Source organism: Triturus cristatus, chromosome 3_1 (genome assembly GCF_964204655.1).
Source record: "Triturus cristatus chromosome 3_1, aTriCri1.1, whole genome shotgun sequence".
Lineage (NCBI taxonomy): Eukaryota > Metazoa > Chordata > Amphibia > Caudata > Salamandridae > Triturus > Triturus cristatus.
The window spans coordinates 656,839,993-656,863,984 of NC_140583.1; the positions used below are offsets into that span (position 1 = coordinate 656,839,993).

The 23,992-nt window shown below is 49.8% G+C and overlaps 1 protein-coding gene across 1 annotated transcript in view; it reads right to left on the reverse strand.

Annotated features, from left to right (window-relative positions):
- The window catches only part of BLM (BLM RecQ like helicase), a 383,147-nt gene that overhangs the window by 245,173 nt on the left and 113,982 nt on the right, over window positions 1-23,992 (reverse strand). Inside the window, exons 5-6 of the mRNA XM_085644695.1 lie at window positions 14,548-14,660; window positions 3,103-3,238 (exon numbers count right to left, since the gene is read on the reverse strand). Of these exons, the coding sequence (XP_085500821.1) occupies window positions 3,103-3,238; window positions 14,548-14,660 (249 nt within the window). The remainder of the gene's footprint in view (window positions 1-3,102; window positions 3,239-14,547; window positions 14,661-23,992) is intronic.

The following is a 23,992-nucleotide window of genomic DNA, read 5'->3' on the forward strand; positions in this document are numbered from 1 at the left end:
TAGTTAGGGTCCCACATGAGATAACATCATTAAGGAAAGTTTATAATTCCGTACTAAAAAATAGGAAAAAAGAACTAAAAAACCAACTCTGGGAGCAATTGCATGAAACGTGCATCCATAAAAACCCGGCTGCTTTTTGGCAAATAGTCAAGTCCCCTTTTCTAACTGACAACACTAACCACCCAAAGTTAGATCTAGCAATAGAAGAAAAGGAATAGGTTCTTCATTTCGCCAAGATTTTTTCAGTTGGTACGGACTCTGCTAAACCGCAGGACCTAAAATCGCAGGACCCTAACTTTTGGAATGATCTAGATAGCACTTATCCAATTGACCTACAGTTCTCATTGAAACAAACCGCCCAGGCTCTGAGTGCAAGTAAAAATGGAAAGTCACCGGGCCCAGATGGTGTGCCTATCGATTTGGACTCCCCTTCTAACCAGAGTCCTGAATGCATCTTGTAATATAGGTTTGTTAGCCTCATGGTCAAAATCCGTACTAGTTCCCATCTTTAAAAAAGGAGATCGGCATTCAGTAACCTGCTATCGTCCAATCTCTCTCTTAGACTCCCTGGGAAAGGTGGCAGGACGAGTCATTTTAGAGCAATTACAAGATTGGGCGGAGGATGGCAGGATTATATCAGATTTACAGTACGGGTTTCGCCAGGGACTGGGGACTATCGAACAGGCCCTAAATCTTTCACTCCTAATAGACAAATATGTTTATATTAAAGGAGGAGACCTTTATATGCTCTATGTAGATTTATCAGCCGCATTTGATTGTGTTTCCCATTCTAAACTTTGGCCTCTATTGGCCGATATGGGGGCTCCATTGAACTTGGTCAAGTTCATGAGGGAACTTTACGCAAATGCCACTGCAAGAGTGCGTTACGGGGTGGGGGGAGAGCTGACGGAAGATTTTCCAGTAAAAAAAGGGGTTAGGCAAGGGTGCGTCCTGGCCCCTTTCCTCTTTACCCTCTATACTAATGGGCTGGAAAAGGAGATGTTGAAGGGATCCCAAGATCTCCCAATGGTGCACAATCGTCCAATACCTCCACTTCTTTATGCAGACGACACCATTATTCTAGCCCGTACCCCTCGTGAACTCCAAAAGAATCTGAACAGATATTCCACATTTATGGCAAGCCTTGACCTTAAGATAAATATTAGCAAAACTTTTGTCATGAGGGCAAGTTCTTGTCATAAAACTACAAGTAAAATGAGGGGTATCTATTTGAACCAAGTAAAAATAGCCACCATGCAAAAATATTCCTATCTAGGTATAACAATAGACCATAAACTATCCTGGAAATCGGCTGTAGAAACAAGAAAACTTATTTTTTTAAGAACAACTACAGCTCTTGCCAATTTTACCAGGAAGTTGGGAAATAGAGCCCCCCCTGAAATTATTCCGATTTACAAAGCCAAATGTCTATCTGTGGCTTTGTATGGGGCGGGCCTCTGGGGCTTTGTGGGCACAGACACGATTCAGAGAGTCGAAAATTCGTTTCTGAGGTTTATCCTTGCACTTCCTGGGAGTGCGGGCACTTTTGCTTGTCATACAGAACTGGGTTTAGCTCATGTGATGGACCTAGCCAAAGTCGAACCACTTTTATTATGGCGTAGGATTTGGTCCTCAGACAAAGCAACCTTTACTCAGTCTATTTTGTCTGATTGCTTAGCCATGGATAATGTTCGTAGGTCCAGGTGGCTCTGGTACATTGCGAGCTTCTTCCATGACTTGGGCTGGGACAAATACTATCACAATCCCTCCTCAATACGAGAGGTTTCGAGGAAGGCTCTAAAAAATAAAGGTCTCGCCCACTTAGAGGAGCTGAGACTGACGAGCGAAATTACTAAACCTTCTGTTACCCACAGCTAAATGATACAATTGGTCCCTACAATACAGCCGTACCTTACTTTTAATATCACGAGTTACGAGCGGTATTTATTGGTAAGATTTAGGATGAATTTTTTTCATCGAATGGTTACATTTCCAGAACGAAATAATTGGGTTAAGGTACTTTCTCCTTGTCCCTGTGACGACATTTCTTCACAATCGACTTTGCATACCATTCTTTTTTGTAAATTTTATACGGAACCAAGGAAAAAATGGCTCATCGCGCTTTTGAGGCATATTGGTCATAGACCATGCCGCCCAGCTTTACTTTTCTTACAGCTGCTGGAGGGAGAACAGTTGGTATACATAATAGTTAGCTTTTTGAAATGTATAGTCCGCTATCGCAGGAATTTAGATTAACATAGAATGGAGATTAGCCATGGTTAAGTTAGTAGTAATGGATGTATTTTTCTTCCTGATTGTGAATTGCTTTTAGTACGCGATAAATAAATGTGGTGTATATGCCCTCTTAGATCCCTCACAGAAGGTGAGGTAGGGTATACATTTTAATGTGTAAATATTTTGTTTTTAATATCGGTATTTTTACTGTATGTTTTTTATGAACGATTATTTTATTGTATGCTTTTATGATTTCTATCCAAAATCGAACTAAAGCAAAATTGAATTTGAATTTTGTAGCGTTGCAGTGCATATTTATCAATGTCCCAAAACATTGCAGTCCAATATTATTATTACAGATTCCATTACCTCTTTTCAATGTGCCGCAATGATAGAGATCAAGACATGCCCATTGTGGTTTTAAAATTCATGGATTTTGGGACGCCCTGTTCCCGTAACACTGGACTGACCTGCTAGGGTCTGGGGCCCCTTTAATAGGTGAAATGCTTGGATCACCAACACCGATTCAACAGAGACTGAGAAGGAGTGATTCAAACAAAATGTTGGTATTCCTTCTGGATAAAGTCAACCACAAATCACAAACAGGGGAAACAAGACACCTGGGCCCACCAACACTTAAGCCATTGCATACTAATAGATAACATAAGCTAGAACCCATATCAAAAGCTGGTGGAGGACGGTTTAATCAGTGCAAGAACTAGACAATCACAGAATGTTCAACACATTTCAAAAGGACTCTGCAATGCCATCAAGAAGAAAAGCGCTGAGCTATGTAGAAGATATTTACTGATGAACATAGTGGTTTAGACAAAGGGAGGCATAGGCAGCCTAGCCAAGAGTACGCACCTTAGCTGTCTCTTTTCCAGAAGTGTACTCCCACAGGACAGATGCAGCAGTTCCTCCAGTGGTATGGCATCCACCAGACTACAGATTTCCTGTGTCACCATCCAAATCGCCGAAGGTTCATAAGAGGCAACACCAGCTGTTTAATACATTTACAAACCATCTTAACATTAGGAACACAAGCCACAATCTCACATTTCTTTCTATTCCTGGAAAACATGGACATACTACAGACAACTGTTTCACCTGGTTTAGACTGTATCTACACTTAGACTGAAGAGGGTGTGTATGTACACAGAAGAAGCAAGGAGGAACTGAACGTGTACTGACAGTGCAGGTATAGTGTCGGGCTTCGACTCCTGGTGCCGTTCTTATTAGGGCCCACCTAACAGTTCCATGTGTTAAAAAGGGTGTTCTACCACAATTGCCCATGATGTTGGACACAAAGAATGTTGTAATTAGTCAAGACTGCTTTAGTTTTCTTTACTCTGCGATGGCAGCTGTAGTTAAGCAATCAAGGCTTACTTACAGACTGTGGTGAGAAGAATGGCACACAGTGGGATGCTCACCTACACCCGTCATCCGACAAGCCTGATCTAGTTTCCATATTACAACTGCCCATGGCTCGTAATGGCTGCTCAAAGATTTAAGGAGTCAAAAAAGTCATGTGGATCTGTTTCACACACACTGTTGTTCTGATCCTACCAGTTTACATTCTGCCAGTTCTCATGACAAACCATAGTTGGAAAATGATTAATAGGGTCTCAACTACAAGTCTATAGCCCTCACATTCTTGAATTATGATCCCAAACAGACTTACTATAGCATACAGTTACTAAGAACACACCTGGGTCCCTATGTCTGTAAAGCCCTCAGGCCTTCAGTCTTGGACTAAATCAACAGTGCTGTTCAGTAACTGTAACTAATTTGTCACTGGGGGTGAGACAAAGTGGCAAAAGATGAACGTCTAAAAAGCAAAATAGCAGTGGCTGGACTTCAGTTCTTGGAACTCTCTGCTGATTCTTTAAGTAGCAGAGTAGGGTTCTGCTGTTGTCATTTCGATCAGGGAACAAAATCAAAAGATAATGCAATCATACATTTCTTCCTGGTATTATTCTGATTTGGGACCCTTTAGAAAGAACTTTTACACTGCCCTAGAACTCATTTGGTTTGAACTTACTGTGAGGACCTTCTGAATGGTCAAACAGGCATAAATTGATAAAGGTATATTATTTTGCACGCTAGAGAATTTGTGAGGCCCATGGGCTTAGGTGTGAGAAGTGCTAACGAACAAAGGTATCCTCGTTCTAGTTCTATTGTTCAATCAGGCAGGCTTATGGTCACTTGATCACACCAGATGGAGGCAAGAAGGCACTCCTGACACCTCCTAGCAACCTCACAGCATAGGTGGAGTATGTATGTATTTCATATTTGTAACGCGCACTGTAACCCTACGGGCATCCTGGCGCTGCAGTAAAAACACTCTGCCACCATACTTCCTAGCTAGCTAATTGCTAGGCTAATCCTGCGCTCTAGGGAAAAGCCAAGTTTTAATTTTTCCTCTGAATTTCATAAGATCTTGTATCGGTCTTATCTCAACTGGCTGACTATTCCAAAGACGTACTGACGCATAACTAAAGGCTCTTCCGCCCGATTTAGCTTTCTTAATCTTGGGTATATTAACCAGACTAGTCGAGGAGGACCAAAGGAGTGTCACTGCTCTGGGATGCTCACCTACACCTGTCATCTGACAAGCCTGATCTAGTTTCCATATTACAAATGTCCATGGCTCCAATGGCCTGCTCAAAGATTTAAGGAGATAAAAGAGCAATGTGGATCTGCTTCACAAACTCTGTTGACTTATTCCTACCTGACCCATCATGACCCTCATGCACCTGGATACCCTTTCGGGTATTACCCGTGCTATTTAAATCCATTTGATTGATTCATTTTGCTTTCTTAACAGCTCTTGTAACTTGTTACACGTCTGTTGAAGTCAACCTTGTAAAGTCAGGAGTCCAGTTACATCAGTGTGTTATCCCTTTCTGTGCTTTTTTTATGGTGTCATCATCTTGTGTCATAAGCTTGCTGGGCTGCAAACCTATAAAATAGATCTGTCCTCTTTTTTTTTGATAAGCAAATTTAAATGTTTCCAACTAAACATACAAAAATACATGGACAACAGTCCAAGCGAACTGGCATCAAAAGATATTTTATACATTCATTGACCTTCATCAGCACAACCTCCCACCCCCTCCCCGACCACTTCACTCCCCCCACCCATGTTGACACCCCTAAATCATACCCCCTAGCCACTTCCCCCACACTCTGCGAAACTTCTTAGGGCAGCCCCGTGCCGAATACATCATGCGCTCCTGCGTTGCGCACCAATCCACCCCCCTCCTCCACGTAGCACATTTGGGGGGGTCCGGCTGCTTCCAGGCGGCAGCAATATCTCGCTTCGCCACCACCAAAGCTGTAGTGAGGAAAAATTTCTCATGACGTGAACCGTCCAGACCATCTGTTATCCCCAGCAGGGCCATTCTGGAATCATGGGGAACTTCCCACCCCAGTGTTCCAGTTTGTTCGGCCTCAATCCCGCCCCAATAGGTTCCCAGACGCGGGCAGGTCCACACCATGTGGAAGAAGTCCGCCGGGTCTTCCCCCACAACGTGCGCATGAAGCATCTGGGGTGAGACCAGCGCGGTGAAGGCGCTCCGGGGTCAGATAGGCGGTGTGCAAGTAGTACAGTTGGATGAGCCGCAGCCTGGCCGAGGAGGTGATCGTCCTAGGTGCCATAAGGGCGTCCCTCCAATCGGCCTCATCCAGTGGTCCCACCCAGGCCTCCCAGCGCAGTTTCGTGTCCTCCCAGTCCATGGGGGTGTTATTGACCAGGGCCCGGTAAATACGGGAGATACCCCCCTACCCAGAAACCCCATCATCACCTGCGCCTCCGGTGGGCTATGGTCAGGGATCCGCGAATCTAGAGGGACGTGGGACCGAACCGCGTGGCGCAGCTGGAGATATTTGTAAAACTGTGAGGGACGACTCCCCCGCCACAAGTCGCCTAAGCAGGAGATCCCAAGGAGGTCCCACGCCCGAGATCCTTCCAAGCCTGTGACCTCCCGCAGCCAAGTGCCATGCCAGAGTGGTGTAACGCGGGTCAGTTTCCCCGACCACCGGGTATGCCGTAGAGCCGCACGCCAAGCCAAAAAGGGGGCCCGGACAACATCTGGAAGCAACCGAGGAAGCATCGCCCCGTAGAGCATATTTTGAATAGAGGGGAACCCCAGTATCAGTGCCTCCAGCCTGTAGGCCGGATCGTCCCAGCCGCCCGAGAACCAGTCATGGACCACCAGGAGCCGAGTCGCAAGGTAGTATAAGTATAGGTCGGTCATGCTCATACCTCCGTCGTGTGATGGAATCCGGCACCGACCGAGGGCCAGGCGTGCCCTACCGCCACCCCACAGAAACTTGGTCGCCATACTATCCAAGTCCCGGAACCACGGACGAGAGAAAAAACAGGGCGTGTTTTGCAGCATGTACAGGAATTTGGGAAGGATCATCATCTTATAGAGGGCAATCCTCCCCAGCGGATTCAATGGGAGCGATTGCCATCTCGCCAGGTCTTATCTGGCCTTGTTGACCACAGGAGCCACGTTAAGGGCCCAACAGAGCTCCGGTAGAAGGGTGACCCAAATACCCAGATACTTAAAAGATAGCCTCCGGAGGGGAATATCGGACTGCCAATCGAAGCAATCCCTAGCCGGGTGCAGCTGGACCAAGACCGATTTCTTGGGGTTGAGGCGGAGACCCGACGCCCGACCAAACCGGCGAAGAATTCCACGCACAATAGGGCCAGAAGTAGCGGGGTCGGAGAGGTAAAGGAGGACATCGTCAGCATACAGAGCTATTTTGTCGGGGATCATGCCCGGCCAGTCCCACCTACGAAGAGCAGGGTCTGAGCGGACCAGAACGGCCAAAGGTTCCATTGCCAAGGCAAAGAGGAGGGGCGAGAGCGGGCAGCCCTGACGCGTCCCTCTCCCGATAGAAAACAGGCGAGATAGAGCCCCGTTCACCAACACCCTGGCCCGTGGAGCCGCGTACAAGATCCGGACCATGGTGTGGAATTGAGGACCGAACTCCATCCTCTCAAGCACCTCGTCCAGGTAGACCCACCCCACCGAGTCAAAGGCTTTTTCAAAGTCGACCAACAACAAAGCCAGATACGGAGAGAGGCACTCTCGGTGAGCCATGGCGAGATGCAGGCGCCGCAAGCAGTGTCGAGTTCCCCGGTTCGGCATAAACCCACACTGGTCTGGGTGGATCAGCGAGTCGAGGTAAGGACGCAGCCGCTGCGCCAGAATGGTGGCGTAGATTTTGATCTCAGTGTTAATAAGAGATATCGGTCGGTAGTCCGAGCATGACTGCGACGGAGGCTGCGTATTAGGGAGAACGACTATCGTAGCCACGTCCGTCTCCGGTGGGAACGAGCCCTTCTCTATCACTTCTGCATAAAGGCCCAAAAGCTGCGGAGCGATGGTCTCGCGGTAGTGGGCACAGTACTCTTGTGGGAAGCCATCCGGACCCGGGGTTTTCCCGGGAGCCAGGTGGCTGATGGCGTCATCAATTTCTTGCAGAGTAACGGGCGAGTCGAGGGTCTCCCTAGCCTCACGCCCCAAGCACTGCAGCTCCGCGCCACCTGATCCCAACAGCTCCCCAAGGGGGATCCCGGGCTCCCGAGCACGGTACAGCGTGGAGTAATAATCGGCGAAGGATTGAGCCACCACCGTGGAGGCCGTGTGAGTCTCCCCGGCGGGGCCCACAATAGCAGGGATAATCCTGCTTGACCGGGGGTAGGTGACCAGCCGGTGGAGAAGAGCACCATTCTTGTCCCCCCAGCCGTACACCCGCGCCACCGAGGAGCGCCATAAAGTTTTTGCCGCCTCCATGGAGTGCAAGCGAATTTCGTCCCGCAGGAAGGCCAGTCGTCGCGCCCGCCCGGCGTCATCCAAAGTCCCCGGGTCACGCTCAAGCTCCAGGGCCTGCGCCTCACACCCAGTAAGCCGCTGGAGATGCTTCCGGCGATGCTGCTGCACAAGACCCTTAGCCGCTCCCCTGATAGTCGCCTTCCCAGCCTCCCAGAGGACGGCCGCGGAGGAGACTGATCCCACATTATGGCGGTAGTAGTTAGAGATCTCAGTTCCCACCGACTTCTCGAAGTCCCTATCCTGAAGGAACCAAGCGTTCAGGTGCCACACAGGGCGGGTGGAGAAGGGAGGCGGGCCGAGGGCCAAAAGCAGCGGAGAGTGGTCCGAGAGACCCCTGGGAAAAATGCGGGCATCTTGTACCCCCGCGCATTCAGTGGAGGGGACAAAGATTAAATCAATCCGGGCGTGCGAGTGGTGCGCCGCCGATGTGTGGGTGTACTGGCGGGCCTGCGGGTGCCAGACCCTCCACACATCACACAAACCCTGGGCCTCGGCCCAGCCCAATAGCAACTTCGAGCGGGTAGCCCTGGTAAGGGAGACCGGGGCCGTCGCATCCATGCTGGGCGTACACACTGCGTTGAAATCCCCCCCCAAGACAAGCGCGCCTGCCCGAAGTGTGGGAAGTAAATTTGCAGTGTACGAAAGGACGGGCTGCAACTGGGACGGTGCCGCATACAGAGAGACAAAGGCTAAGGGACGCCCCTCAAGGGCGCCAGCAACCGCAACCTCTGTGCCCTGGGAGTCGAAATGCACCTGGGCAAGAATGAAGGGAAAAGTCCGCCGAAGCAGGATAGCCACTCCCCGGGAACCGATAGCGAAGCCCGAGTGCCACACCCTGTCATACCCGTAACGAGCAAGAAAGGAACAGTTGTTGCCAAGAAGATGGGTCTCCTGCAAAAGAAGGACATCAATCCCCAGACGCTGCGCGTATTTAAGGACTGCCATGCGCTTAAAGCGGTCAAGAAGACCATTGACATTCCAAGACAGAAAGCGCATGGCGGCCTTAGGAAGAGTAGTGTCAGCCATCATCCCAGGTCGGAGCATCTAGTGTACGCAGAGGGGGGACGTCCCCGGAGCGAGATCCCAACAAGGAGATCGGGGGGGACGCAGGCGCCGGGGCTCCCCAAGGGGAGAGACCATGGGCAAGCAGGCCAGCGGGAAGGTCAAGAACGCAATGATGCCACAGAACAATAACACTGAGGAGGATCTCCCCAACCAACAAAATCCTCCATAGGAGAAAGGAACAACCCCAAAACAACCCCAGCCCCCCACCCCCCACCCTATACTTCAAGAACGGAAGCATCTGTCGCCCTAACTGTGAAGAACAACGACCAAGCTAAAATGCTCGGGCTTGAGCACCTAGTGGACCCCCAATTAACTGGATACTGACCCAATTCCCCGCCCTGGCCGAGAGCTATCTCTAAAATGAAGCACGGAAGTCCAAGTACTAACATTGGCGGCCCAGTAAACCATCCCCAGCCCCCCAGCAATCAAATAAACCACCTGCATCAAGAACGAGTCAAATAACAGGACTGCAGGAGAGGTCCGAGGTGTCCACTTGTCCAGCAGGCGGGGCCACAGATCCCGACCGCACCGGGGACCCGGCCCGGCTGACCGCAACAACAGGGCTGGCGGGGGCGATCGAAGAAGCAGGGGAGGCTCCAGAGGCACGACGCGGCCGTCCCATGGAACGTGTGACCACCACCTCCCCTTCAGCACGTCCCCGGGGCACGGTGCGCCTCCTACGACGGGTCCTGGACGGCCTGGATGTAGTCGGTCCCCTGCGACCACTCGACGGTGAGCCCTGTTCAGATCGATGCAGCGGATGTTCCTCCTTCAACCAAGTCCAGGCAGCCCGAGGCGTCTCAAAGAAGATGGCCTTATGCTGAAAGATGACCCGAAGGCGGGCCGGGAACTGCAGCTGGTATTGAAGGCCCAGGGACCGCATCTTCGTTTTCACCTCCGCGTAGGATCGCCGCTGCTCCTGGACCTCCCGAGTGTAATCCGGGAAGATCATGATTTTATGGTTCTGAAAATGGAGAGAGTCAGCACGCCTGGCCTCGTGGAGAATAGCATCCCTGTCCCTGAAGTTAAGGATCTTAAGAATGAAGGGGCGGGGGGGCGCCCCCGGAGGCCTCGGGGCCAAGGAGCTTTGGGCCCTCTCAACAACAAACCAGGCCGATAGGCTGTCCGCTGGCATCCAGGATCGGAACCAACCCTCCAAAAAGTAGTCGGCCCGGCCCGACTCCGCTCCCTCCGGAAACCCCCACCAAGCGGAGGTTACTGCGACGCGCCCGGTTTTCCGCATCCTCAGCCCGGCGGTGTAGCTCCTTAGAGTGGGTGGTGAGCTCCCGAACCTGATCCTGCAGCTGACGGATGTCGTCCTCCGCTGTCGCGATTCGGCCTCAGAAATGCGGGTAGTAGCATTACGCAAGTCCTGGCGGAGAAGGGCAACGTCCACCTTGACCTCACCTACCATGCCCTCCAGGGAGGAACGGGATGCATTATTGGCCTGCAAGATGGCCGCCAGATCCGTGGCAGGGGCCGATGCCGCCTCCCCATTCGAGCCCGGACCCCTTTCGGAGGTCGTGAATTGGTCAATCCTGGTTTGGGTGGCCACAGGGGCCGGCTTGGAGGCCCTGTCCTTGCCCATGACGGCCTCACGCAGTCCGCGGGGGACAACCGCACCCACCGGTGGGTCCCGCAGAGGATCCCAGCAAGCCCAGGGGGGCCGGGGGTCCGGGCAGCAGGAGGAGGAGTGGGTAGGTAGGGTGTCCACTCACCCGGGCAACCGGCAGACCCAGGCTCCGCAAATCGCCTCCTGGGGCGCTGCCCGATGTGACAGCCGAGCCCTCCCCAGGGACCGCCGCCGTTCCACGGTCCGTCGGGGTCCAAGATGATACGCCGCCACCTCACTCCGCCCGCAGCCGATGCCGTCAGCGCCTGTAAGGCTCCGTATGTCTCCACTCCACACCAGTGGGCAAACGCTGCAGGGCGGGCCCCAGGGGCAAGGACGGAGGGGGGAAGAGAAGAGGGAGCCGCGCCACCCGACCGCCGGTCGCGGCCCGACACTCGGGGACGGCCCCAGGCCCCACAGCACCCCCTCGCGGGTCCAGGTGGGCGCTCCAGGAAGGGCTGCAGCAAGTGAGGGGGGGAGGGGGGGAAGGTAGCCAGGGGATCACCGATTTCCCCCCGGATCCCGCACCGCCTCCGTCGCACTGCCGCCCACGCCGATGCCGCCGTACTCACCGGCCTCCACTCGGCACCAAGCCGCCCCTTCGAAGTAGCTCCACTCCCCAACTGGCAAGCAGGGTCCACAGAATGTAGGCAGGTAGTGAAGGGGGGGGGGGGGGCGCGATCGCCGCAAGCAGGCTGCTCCCACTGTGCCCCTAGAGGCCCTGGGCCCAGATGCCTCGTGGGCGCCGCGGGCTCCAGTAGTCCCTGCCGCCGGACTGCTCTTCAGGCGCACCGCGTCCGCGCCCCGGGCCCGCTTCAATCACGGCTGGCGGCGCCCGGGGAGGACCAGAGCGCTTCAAAGTTCTCCCCCAGGCTGCGGGACTGCTCCGCGTCGCGATGCTCCCCTCAGCTCCCGGCCAGGGCGTCCAGGAGCGGACCTTGTCGGAGAAGACGGGGCCGGGCACTCGGAGCCGCTTCGCTAGGCGGCCATGTCGGTCCAGCGCCCCCTGGTGTCCTAGATCTGTCCTCTTTGTGGAAGAATTTATGAACTTTTCTACAAACAGACTTTACATAGCTGACAGTTAACCAGCTACCTTAAACCACACAGGCTCCCAAATAGGACTCCTTTCTTCCTTGTTGCCCTCAGGGCCTTAAAAATAGGAAGTAATCTCTCTGCCATTAAGAACTGAGTGCCAGTGCGCAAACACTAGGACAGAGTCGACTGACCATGGACAAAATGAAAGCCATTCTAGCTTTGACACATGTAGCCATAAGAGAAGAGTAGATGACAAACTTGATAACTAAGCTTGGTCCAAAAACACACGGTATGTAAATATGTTACTCAAACTAATAGAAAAGGAATATGCCAAGATATTGTACTGTAAAAAAGTGAAAATGCCAATAAAACTTTTTTTTAAAGTCTTCTTTTAACCCAAAACAGGATAAAATTTCTCATGCAAATACTCCCTAGGTTGGAGGCAAGGCCAGAGATCCCAAGTGACAGCTCTCACCAAAAAGCGGTAAAGTTGCCTGCCCTGGATGTGCGAAAGTAGCAGCACCACCTGTGCTAAAATTTCAGTTGACTAAAAGAAGGCTGCTAAGGGTAATTGCTATCACCATCATTGCCAAAAACTATTACAAATCTTAGCGAGTAAAGGCATTGTTCTGGCACAACGAACTGAAATAAAGGGCTGAGGTCAACAGCCATCCTCATATGTATAATTAGAAAAGTTTCAGTTTGGCACAGGAGCTCTGGACATCAATCCAGATCTCTTATAGCACACTGCTGAGTCCAGTGAATGCATACATGAGAGGAAGACTCCTCCACATGCTGAGGACTTAAAAGAGTTGGGGGAACAAGGATGCACCACCTTCATTCAGGATGTCTAGCTTGGTATTCTCCCTGTTCTGGAGTATCCATTATTTAAATCCAGTTTTACAGACACTGTATAGTTCACAAAGAGGGTAATACTTATTTATATAGTTTATGGCACGTCATACACAATAGCGTTTGCATAAGAATTAGTTAATCCACAAACAGAATAAATGTACCAAACGTAGGGTGTCCTGGTGATCCTCCGCACACATAACCAAGACACACACCTCCAAAGCATCAAGAGTTGTGAGTCTACTCTGATCTAGAAGATACCTTCTCGTCTTTATATAGCAATCATGCAAGACAAACTGAAAACGTTCTCATTCTTGGCCCCAACGTGAGGAACAATCTCCATAATAAAACTCCACTGAGGCAAATCCTAACAGAGACAAGTTGAGTTGGAGACATACAATGTCAGCGACTTCCATGGGTACTAGTAAGATAGAGTAAAGCCATCATAATGAGAAGGGTGTTGTGCCTTACTTTGGACTTCGATGTGAGATTTCTGAGTCATGTCCAGACTGAATACTCGTCAGTCCAGTGGACCCTAGTGTGTGAAAGGCAGATGTGTAAGACAGTCCGCTCAGTCGGATGAAATGAATGTACTAGTAAAAGCTCAGTGTGTAAATATTCAAGATCAATAATAAGTACTGGCAATCGACCAGGATGCTGCAGCAATACTCTATTTGAAACGGTGTCCCCGGGCCAATGTTCACTGGCAGTACAACTGCCCTAGCAGTGTCCCCTGCCATTTATTTAATGATGGAGGGCCAGGCACAGCTAGTCAGTTATTGGGAGAACAGGGGACTGTAAAAGGGCAACAATGTCTGTAGGAGGGACATGTGGGAAGGAATCCCTTTGCACATACAGTGCCAACTCCTGTAACACCTTGGCGAAGACTCAACTACCAAAAGCCTCTGTCTGAGAAAAATACTACTTTTCTCAATTCAGACCTCATCTTTAACAGCAAAACCTAATAATATGACCAGCAGGGAGTCTGCGTAGTAGGAGGTCACCGCCCGGTCTACTCGCTACAACTTTGAAATTTCTGATATTATGGAACTAAGAGAGAGTCTGAAATTATTTAATTTTCTGTATACATGGAAGGAATTGTAAGTCTGAATAAATGCAGTTTGCATTCAAAACGGTGTTGTCTATAATACATGATTTCTGCTCTCATATCTTGAATTGAGGCGTAATATTTTTAAAATGTGCATTAAGTGCATGTACTGTCCATTTGAAATGCAGACCTCCAGCAAAGAAGTGCTAGTTTGGCAGTTTGAATTGCAAATAAGTGCTATCATTGTCTAATGCAATGTAGCAGCTCTGCTGAGAGGTTCTAGTACTGTCTATAGTGAATACGGACGCCTTAGTGAGAAGTAATGGTAATGAAACATTAAAGGTATGGCAGCTGCGCTGAGATGTGCCAGTACTAAAGTGGTGATGTTATGATTGGTTCTCCTAGGCTCCCTGTTAGAGGAGTCACCATGATCTATTGTTGCTCCCTAAAACTCACACCTGCGTGATGGAAGTCTTCTAAGTAATGATTTTCCATTAACAGCACTGACAGTGAGACCATAAATGTGTGGTATCAACAGACCTTCAAGAATTTGTGAACTTACCAGTCAACTGGTGTGTGAAACCACAAACCACTGTCAACTCAATGAATGAATTCACAGACCAGAGGTATTTCAGTGTATGAAGTTATCAGTCTGCTCATACGTCACAGTATGAAAACATCAGACCATTGTGTGAAGTTACTTGACCAGCACAGTGTACGAAATCACTGACAGAATTACAAACCAGTTCTCTTAGGTCAATGAGAGTTGTGAAAGCTGGAGATGAATGAAGACTCTTATTTATCCCTTTCATAGGCAAGGTCAATGCCTTGGTCCTTTTCCTTACCTTGCGGTCGTGTTTTGTGAACGTCAGTGGGCTGGCCAGGGTCACTCTGATGAGGCTCGGAATGGAGGCTTCTTGAAAGGTCATTCTTTAGGACAGCAACTTCACTTGATGCACTAACAGCAACAAAAACATTGATGTTTAGAAGAGACCATTAGGTGGAATCAAAAACAGTTAATTTCCAAGCATTTCAATCACATTACATCTGAAGCAGTTGTTCTGAAAACATTTGTCATTAATGAGTCTCCAAGAACGAAATCATGTATTTTGTTTACATTAGGGATCTGGGCAGAAAGCATCTTCCTATATAACCAGCCTGTTCTTTACAAACAGTTTCACTAGTCAGAAGTGGTAGGACAACCACAACAGGTCATTGAGGCACTACATGTTATAATTTCTCCCAGTCCTCTGATCATCGATCACAGTCTCCAGGGTCGATAATCAAACATACATAAAGCAGCATTTACCAGTGCTCAGTTTTAATGTGGTTAGCATTACACCTTTTTAGAAAAAGTTCTGGAGATACTTTCTGGTAGTTCCAAAGAGTTTGAAGCCTGATCATTTCCTGTTTTTAAGTGGTTCATCTGTAGTGGACCACTGCTTAGATTGCTAAATCAGCATACAATTATAACAGGAGCAGGCTAAAGAACCACATTTAAAGGAGTGCCCCTTGCAATAAACAATCCTTCAGGCGGAATTGGTTTCTGGGCTTTAAGTCACTTGGTCAACCCTCAGTAGGTGGTATAAGTAGCGTAGGATCAAAAAGCACAGTACCAAATATCTTGTCAAATAACTTGAGGCAGTCAAGCCATTAAGACCCTCATTACAAGTATGCTATTCTTAAGTGTGGGGATACTGGAGTGCTGAAATTGCCAATTACAACTGGTATCACCACACTAAATTTCAACTTTTCTGCCCAGAATGAGAAATGAATGTATATGCCTGTAATCCCGGCTCTTCTTCTGTGAAGTTTTTCCCTAATTTCAAGAAGAAAAACACTGATATTTTGTGGCTGCTCAAAGCAGAAAAAAGTGTCAGATGGAGGGCCGGTGGGTGAGGTGGAGTTATGGGGGTGGGGCCCAGACAGCCTCATACTATCCGGGTGGTGCACTGTATGTTCCACTACTTCTGCTGCAGGAGGTCAGGTGGGCGCTTGGATGTGCTGCTGCTTCACAACCCCTGCAAACTGGAAAACTGTCTGGTGTCTCTGGGCCTGGCATTATTGCTTTCCAGGTCTGCAGACCTGATAATTAAAGGCCAAACGACACCTGAAATTGTTGGTGGCGGAAGTGCTCTGAGAGTTATAGCTCTGGGTGAAATTCTGCCCCTCCTATCGAGCGCCAAAGTATGAACTAGGACTTCGAGGGTACCTTTGCTGTCCTCGTGGTAACAGGTCAATGGAGAGTGCCACTGAAGAAAATGGATGGGTCCAAATAAATAATTCAATGACCCCAAAAAGGAAAGCAGTTTGCAGTTGCAATGTGCAACAACAAAATCATCTCAGGACATAGCTTCTTCATACGTATTAGTTTTTATGTGCAAGAGGGTTTGCAGAAACATTCCACCATGAGTATTTTCATCCTGATGTGCTTGATAAGCAACCCTCCCCTCCAGTGCATGGGTCACTTTTCAGTATTAGTAAAGACATCACACTGAAAGACATTGACATTAAGCCCCATTCTACAAAGAAGCAGCATGCTACCCTCTTCAGATTGTGATCGCCTTTCAGGAATCTTGGAAGAGGGTCCTCGCAGTCATCACTGTAGGGTAACAGCCTTGTGATAGAACTCACTGGTAGAACATTAATAGTTTACCTAGCGTTATGTTATTAAAACGCCTTGTAATACTTTCATGGAATGGAGTACCATTTTGCCTTGCACAGTACTTTTAAATAATCACGGCTCATCACACAAAAAGGTAGCTTATTTGCTACATATTCATTACTGTCAAAACGCACTAATCTTAATTCCGGATTCAACAGGCGCTATTATATTTTTTGCACTTCTGCATATCCACAACCAACCATTCTTAGTACAAATTTGTTGGCTAGTAGTAGACCCAAAAAAAGGCCAATGAGATGAGAAAGAATAGAGAGACTGGCTATCACTGCCCACTCTTCACTTTGGTGAGTGCGGACATCTACTGGGTTGTAAATTAAGGTATAAAGTACCAACTGCTGTACATTAGAAGGATACTGCAAATCACAGAGAAGTTTCAAACCCATATAGAGGAACAAGGCTGGAGGCCAAGTTCCTTTATAAGGTATAGAACTCCGGGGTGACTTGGAATATCCTTTTCATGTACACCATGGGGTACTTTATCCCAAGTAGTGCCTGGTTACACCATCACCTTTGGCACAAACCAAAAGAGCAGAAACATGAAGAAGAAAAATAACACCTGGACTGCAAAATTAAACACATTAAAAACATGTTAGATATTTGTAGCAAATCTATTAGAAACAGTTCAAAACAAGTCAGTTTTAAAAAAAACAGCAGTAGATCGGAAAGTGTAAAAACCTGCAGAAAGATTCTAGCTTTTCTCTATCTAAGGAGTGCAAAAAATAAACCTATTCTTCCTGCTTGCCATTCATTGTAAACGATTAAAATAGAGGAAAAGAAAGAAAACGCAATATTCCCTTTTCCTTGCTTTAAATAGCTGGTTTTATTATGTTATGCTCCATGACCTGACCTGCCTTTCACCTCAGCTGCTGGCTCGGACAGCAGGCATTGTGGCCTCAGAACTCGACTGTAGTAACTTATAGCAGTCGAGTTCTGATGTCGATATTTTATAATTGGCGAATGAGTGAGTCTCTAATCACAGATTATAAAGAAATAAGAGATGTTCATTTATACAGGGATTACAGAATCCCATGTATTATGTAGAAGTTAGAGATGTGCATTTATCCAAGGATTGTAGAATCCTATGTATTATAGATATTTGAAATCAAGAACTATATCTTTAATTCCGCATCTCTGTAAATAAATATCCAATAGTTCTATGAATAATGATATACCTGCAGAATATCTCAATGTCTCAGACTGTCCTAGATATTAGTGGAGCATTCCTATATGTCATGATCTCGCCCGCTTCCTCGCTTCCGATGAACGGAAGCGAGGCTTTTCCACCAGTACGAGACTCCTCCCCCCTACAGGCTCCAAACAGGGTAGCAGTCTAGTGGCTGAGGTCGACTCAGCTGATGTCATTGGCCGGCCAGCACTTCCGGCAGATTGTGCATTTGAATCCCGAAGACGCCCTCACCAGCGCTTCGGATTCCTTCCACGGAGCTTCGCTGGATACGCAGGAGCGTAGCGAAGGCTCTAACCGCAACCAGACCCTCCGTCTGGACCGCGCAAGGGCGCCTACAGCTGCTGCTAACGGGACTCGTGTAGAGTCTCTCTCCTTTGTCCTTCACTCACAGCGCAGGAGCGCTGTCATCCCTGGTCGTTCCGCGACTCGTGCGACGGCACGGAGTCGTACTCACCTTGCCCCTTCAGCGCAGGAGCGCTTTCACCCTTGGCCTTTCCGCGACTCGTGCGACGGCACGGAGTCGCGCTCACCTTGCCCCTCTTTCTCAGCGCAGGAGCGCTTTCACCCTTGGCCATTCCGCGACTCGTGCGACGGCACGGAATCGCGCTCACCTTGCCCCTCTTTCTCAGCGCAGGAGCGCTTCCACCACCGACCATTCCGTGACTCATCGCACCCACACTGACCTTTGTGAGACAGCGCTGGAGCGTATGTTTCTGTCACGCTGAACCTTCTCCCGCGTCAAACGCTGGAGTGTCTTCCCCTGGTAACTCGTGCAAAGCCACACAACGTTGCACACGCCTTGGCTCCTCATCCCAGCACAGGAGCGCCACCTTTCAGGTAACAATTGAAGAGAGCGATAGTTAGTGTTGCTAGTGGCTGCTTACCATTCCCAGTGCATGTGTCTGTTCCCCTTAATTGGTACAGCGATTACACCTATCCTCTCTGTCGTCATTAGGTGAGATCAGCGCCAGACCCAAGACCCCAAAAAACCAGGGGAGGTGCCCCAGCACGACACATCACCCTCACCTGCTTCCTGGCAGCCTCCCCCAGTTCCCTCTTTGGCCTGGTTAGTGTACTCGGTCCTTCCAGGAGAAAAAGGGTCCAGGAGGGGGTTGTCCTTGTCATCCCTGTGGGATCTCTCCACAACAGTAAGGTAAGAATTGTGGGGACCTGTCAGAATCCGAAGCCCACGTATATATATCCCACCCGGGTAACATGGACAACCCCAACGTTGCCTTGCAGGACATAGCAGCCATGTTAGTTAGTATCCAAACCGAGAATCGTAGTCTGCAACACGACATAACCACCTTACAAGGGCAAGTAGGTGCGGGAAACATAAGACCTTGGGGTCCCTCTTCTACACGTCCTCCCCGGCAAGAAGGAATACTAAGGCCTCCTACATTCAACCCGGGGGGGCCCCCGCCATCTCTCTCGACTACTTCCACACCCATTCAGGTCATAGCTCAACCAACGGCACAGCTGGCCGCACCAGAACGTTTCTATGGCGATAGCGCGAAATATAGTATATTCCTTAACCAATGCCATCTGCACTTCATGGCCAGAGCATCTGCCTTTCCTGATGACGCCTCCAAGGTCGCCTTTGTCCTATCGTATTTGGGAGGCGACGCCGCGCAGTGGTCCATTCCATTGGTGGAGAACGATGAACCTCTCCTATACAACTTTCCGGTTTTTAAGGAAACCATGCGTCGTATGTTTGCCCGCCATACATTCGTGCAAGCTGCAGACAATGAATTACTCAATTTAAAACAGGGCAACACAGACCTACTACATTACATTACCACCTTCACCCGTCTGGTGGTGGAAGCCCGTTGGCCAGACTCAAAACAAGTGTTGGTGTTCTATAGGGGCCTACGTGATGAGTTAAAAGACCTCATTTCTCAAATGACCGACCCACCAGAAGAGATTGGTCCATTCATAGACATGGTAGTAAAACAGAATTATCGCCTACAAGAGCGGAGAACAGAAAAAAACAAAGGAGGAGAAGCCAGAATCCCTGTGTACAGAGACATACCAAAACCCCGTGATACTCCTGAGCCTATGCAGATCGGGGGTATCCGTGCCCCCTTAACAAAAGAAGAAAAGGAAAAAAGACAGAAACAGAATCTATGCCTCTATTGTGGCAAGAGCGGCCATTTCGTGCGGGATTGTCCTGCAAAACCCCGCCAACCCAGAGAGAGGACTCCGTCAGTTCTCCCGATTACCCGAGGAGACGGGTTGGGAAACGGGACCTCCCAGTAGTGAACGGGGTCTGTCTACTGGGACTGTTGACAGAGGAAAAACAGACCCCAACCCTTTGTGCCAACCACCATCACATGGGCGTGCCGGTTGTCTTGCACTCATCGATAGGTCCATCATGGCAGGTCGTAGCCTTGATTGACTCAGGAGCAACCGGAAACTTCATCGATGCCCAGTACATGACGGGCCTGGGCATGCAAAAACGAACCAAAAGCAAGCCCGAAACGGTGAAAGCAGTGGACGGCACGGACTTGACCTCAGGACTAATCCGATACCAAACCGAGGATCTGGTAATGGTGCGGGAAAACCAGCACACAGAGACTATCGCCTTTGACATCGTCGATGCTCCTCAGTTTCGGCTCATATTGGGCCTTCCCTGGCTGATGCAGCACAATCCTCTGATCCATTGGGCAACTGGCAAAACCGTTTTGGACTCGGTCCATTGTATTCGCTATTGCTACCCCTCGGAGAAGAAAACCATACCTAGGGAGGTCCAGGCTTGTACTCTGCCACGGGGTGGAATGGGAATGATTACACACAAGACAGTACCCAAGGAATACCAAGACCTGGCTCTCGTATTTGACGAACAAGGCGCCAACACCCTACCTCCACATCGTCACTTCGACTGCCGCATTGATTTAATACCGGGGTCCACGCTTCCCTGCAGCCGTGTTTACTCCCTCACGGAGAAGGAAAACGAGCACCTTCGCGCCTATCTCAATCAGTACCTACAGAATGGGTTTATTCGCCACTCCAAATCTCCTGTCTCTTCCCCTCTCTTCTTCGTGGCGAAGAAAGAAGGCGATCTACGCACGTGTATTGACTTTAGGGCGATGAATGCCATAACCATTAAGAACAGGTATCCCTTGCCGTTAATACCCGACCTGCTGGATCAAGTGAAAGACGCGGCCATCTATACTAAGCTGGATCTACGAGGGGCCTATCATCTTGTCAGAGTCCGTGAAGGGGATGAGTGGAAAACCGCCTTCCGAACACGGTATGGACTGTTCGAGTATCGGGTCATGCCCTTCGGACTCTGCAATGCCCCAGCCGCCTTTCAATATTTCATTGATGAGGTGCTAAGGGAATTCATTGACAAATTCTGCATCGTGTATATCGATGATATACTGATTTACTCCGCAGACATGAAGGAGCACCTTCAACATGTACGGGCGATACTCCAGCAACTGAAGCAACATGGGCTGTGTGTGAAGCTAGAAAAGAGCGTATTCCACACCACAACCGTGGAATTCCTGGGACACATCCTAACACCAGAAGGCGTACAAATGGATTCCAGAAAAGTCGACGCCATATTGCAGTGGCCATCCCCAAGCTCCGTGAAACAAGTCCAAAGGTTCCTTGGATTCGCAAACTACTATCGACGCTTTATTGCGGGATTTTCCCGGATTGTTACCCCCATTACATGTTTGTTGCGAAAAGGGACACGTTTCCAATGGAACGCCGGAGCGGAACGGGCTTTCCACGACCTAAAAAACAGGTTCACATCAGCTCCGATACTGAAGCACCCTGATCCCAACCGCCCCTTTATAGTGGAGGTTGATGCCTCACAGAACGCCGTAGGGGGTGTCTTATCACAAAAAGACAGCAAAACCAATCTGCTCCACCCGATAGCCTACTATTCCAGGAAACTACAACCAGCTGAATGTAATTACTCCATTGGAGATAGGGAGCTCTTGGCCATAAAAACAGCGTTTGAAGAATGGCGACACTACCTGAAAGACGCTAAACACACGGTAACGATATTTACCGACCATAGAAACCTACGGTTCCTTCGATCAGCCAGAGCCTTAACGGCGAGACAACTACGATGGACACTATTCTTCAATGAATATGATTTCCAGATCACCTACCGTCCCGGGAGGGAGAATGCCAAGGCTGCCGCCTTGTCCAGACTAGAGGAAACCGAAGACCAGGCACCCACCACGGACCCAGTACCTGTCATTCCCAGTCGATGCTTCCAGGGGACGGTGACCTCATCCTCCTTCTTATCCCAGCTGCACCACGATTTACAACAAAAGAAACCAAAAGACTGGATCGGAGACATCCAAGACCTTACAGAACAAGATGGATTCCTGTTGAAAGAAGGACGGTATTATTTACCACTACCTACCCACCAACAACAAGCTCTAGTTCTATGCCACAATCACCCCCTCTCCGGTCATCCTGGATACCAGAAGACCAAAGACCTGCTGCAACGACAATTCTGGTGGCCTACCCTGAACCATGACACACAGGCCTACATAGATCGCTGCACCATCTGCACTCAAGGAAAGACGACCTCACAACCCATAGTAGGGCTGTTACGTCCCATTCCTGTTCCCCCCTGCCCGTGGCACACGGTCTCGATGGACTTCGTAGTGGAACTTCCTAAAACCACTATGGGATACACGACTATCCTAACTATCGTGGACCATCTAACAAAGATGGCACATTTCGTACCACTACAACACCTACCCTCAGCTGCGGAATTGGCAACCATTTTTATGCGGAACGTGGTACGACTACATGGAATCCCTTCAGTACTGATAACAGACCGAGGAACTCAGTTCGTGTCCAGGTTCTGGACGGAAATCTGCTCTCTTTTGCACATGGAAGCCCGTTTGTCATCCTCCTATCATCCCCAAATGGATGGACAGGCAGAGCGAACAAATCGTACCATGGAACAATACCTCCGTTGCTTGCTGCTTTCCTTTGACACAGAATGGTCCAACGTGTTGTGGATGGTGGAATACGCCTATAACAACAACAAACACGCTGCCATTGGGGTGTCTCCGTTCTATTGTCTCCAAGGGTACCATCCCAGAACGACCCCCTGGGAAGAGGCACAAACCTGTGGAATTCCTACCATACAGGAGCATCATGCCTTCCTCCGTACCATATGGCAGCAAGCCCGCTTCGAGCTAGCCAAAGCCAAAGAAACGTACAAACAACATGCAGATAAACACAGGCAAACCGAACCCACCTACGTAGCGGGGATAGGGTGTGGGTATCTATCAAGAACCTTAACACACGGGGGCCTAAGAAACTATTGCCCCGATACATAGGTCCCTATCCCATAACACGGGTTATCAAACCGGTGGCAATGAGGCTATCACTGCCTCCTCACATGAAAGTCCATCCCGTCTTTCATGTCTCTCTCTTACGTCCTGCCCATCCTGACTGCTTGATAGCGGAGCCCCCTCCTCCGGTTCCTGTGGATGACCACGTGGAATACGAGGTGCGGGCCATCCTTGACTCCCGTAGAACAAAGGGGAAACTCTTTTACCTGGTGGATTGGAAGGGATATGGTCCTGAGGAACGCTCCTGAGAGCCCCTTTCACATGTCCGTAATGCACCTGCCTTGGTTCGTGCCTTCCATACTCGGCAACCCCTTAAACCCCGTCCTGTTACCCCTCTTTGAAACACGGGTTGGGCTATTTTTGGGGTGGGTGCTGTCATGATCTCGCCCGCTTCCTCGCTTCCGACGAACGGAAGCGAGGCTTTTCCACCAGTACGAGACTCCTCCCCCCTACAGGCTCCAAACAGGGTAGCAGTCTAGTGGCTGAGGTCGACTCAGCTGATGTCATTGGCCGGCCAGCACTTCCGGCGGATTGTGTATTTGAATCCCGAAGAAGCCCACACCAGCGCTTCGGATTCCTTCCACGGAGCTTCGCTGGATACGCAGGAGCGTAGCGAAGGCTCTAACCGCAACCAGACCCTCCGTCTCGACCGCGCAAGGGCGCCTACAGCTGCTGCTAACGGGACTCGTGTAGAGTATCTCTCCTTTGTCCTTCACTCACAGCGCAGGAGCGCTGTCATCCCTGGTCGTTCAGCGACTCGTGCCACGGCACGGAGTCGTACTCACCTTGCCCCTTCAGCGCAGGAGCGCTTTCACCCTTGGCCTTTCCGCGACTCGTGCGACGGCACGGAGTCGCGCTCACCTTGCCCCTCTTTCTCAGCGCAGGAGCGCTTTCACCCTTGGCCATTCCGTGACTCGTGCGACGGCACGGAGTCGCGCTCACCTTGCCCCTCTTTCTCAGCGCAGGAGTGCTTCCACCACCGACCATTCCGTGACTCATCGCACCCACACTGACCTTTGTGAGACAGCGCTGGAGCGTATGTTTCTGTCACACTGAACCTTCTCCCGCGTCAAACGCTGGAGTGT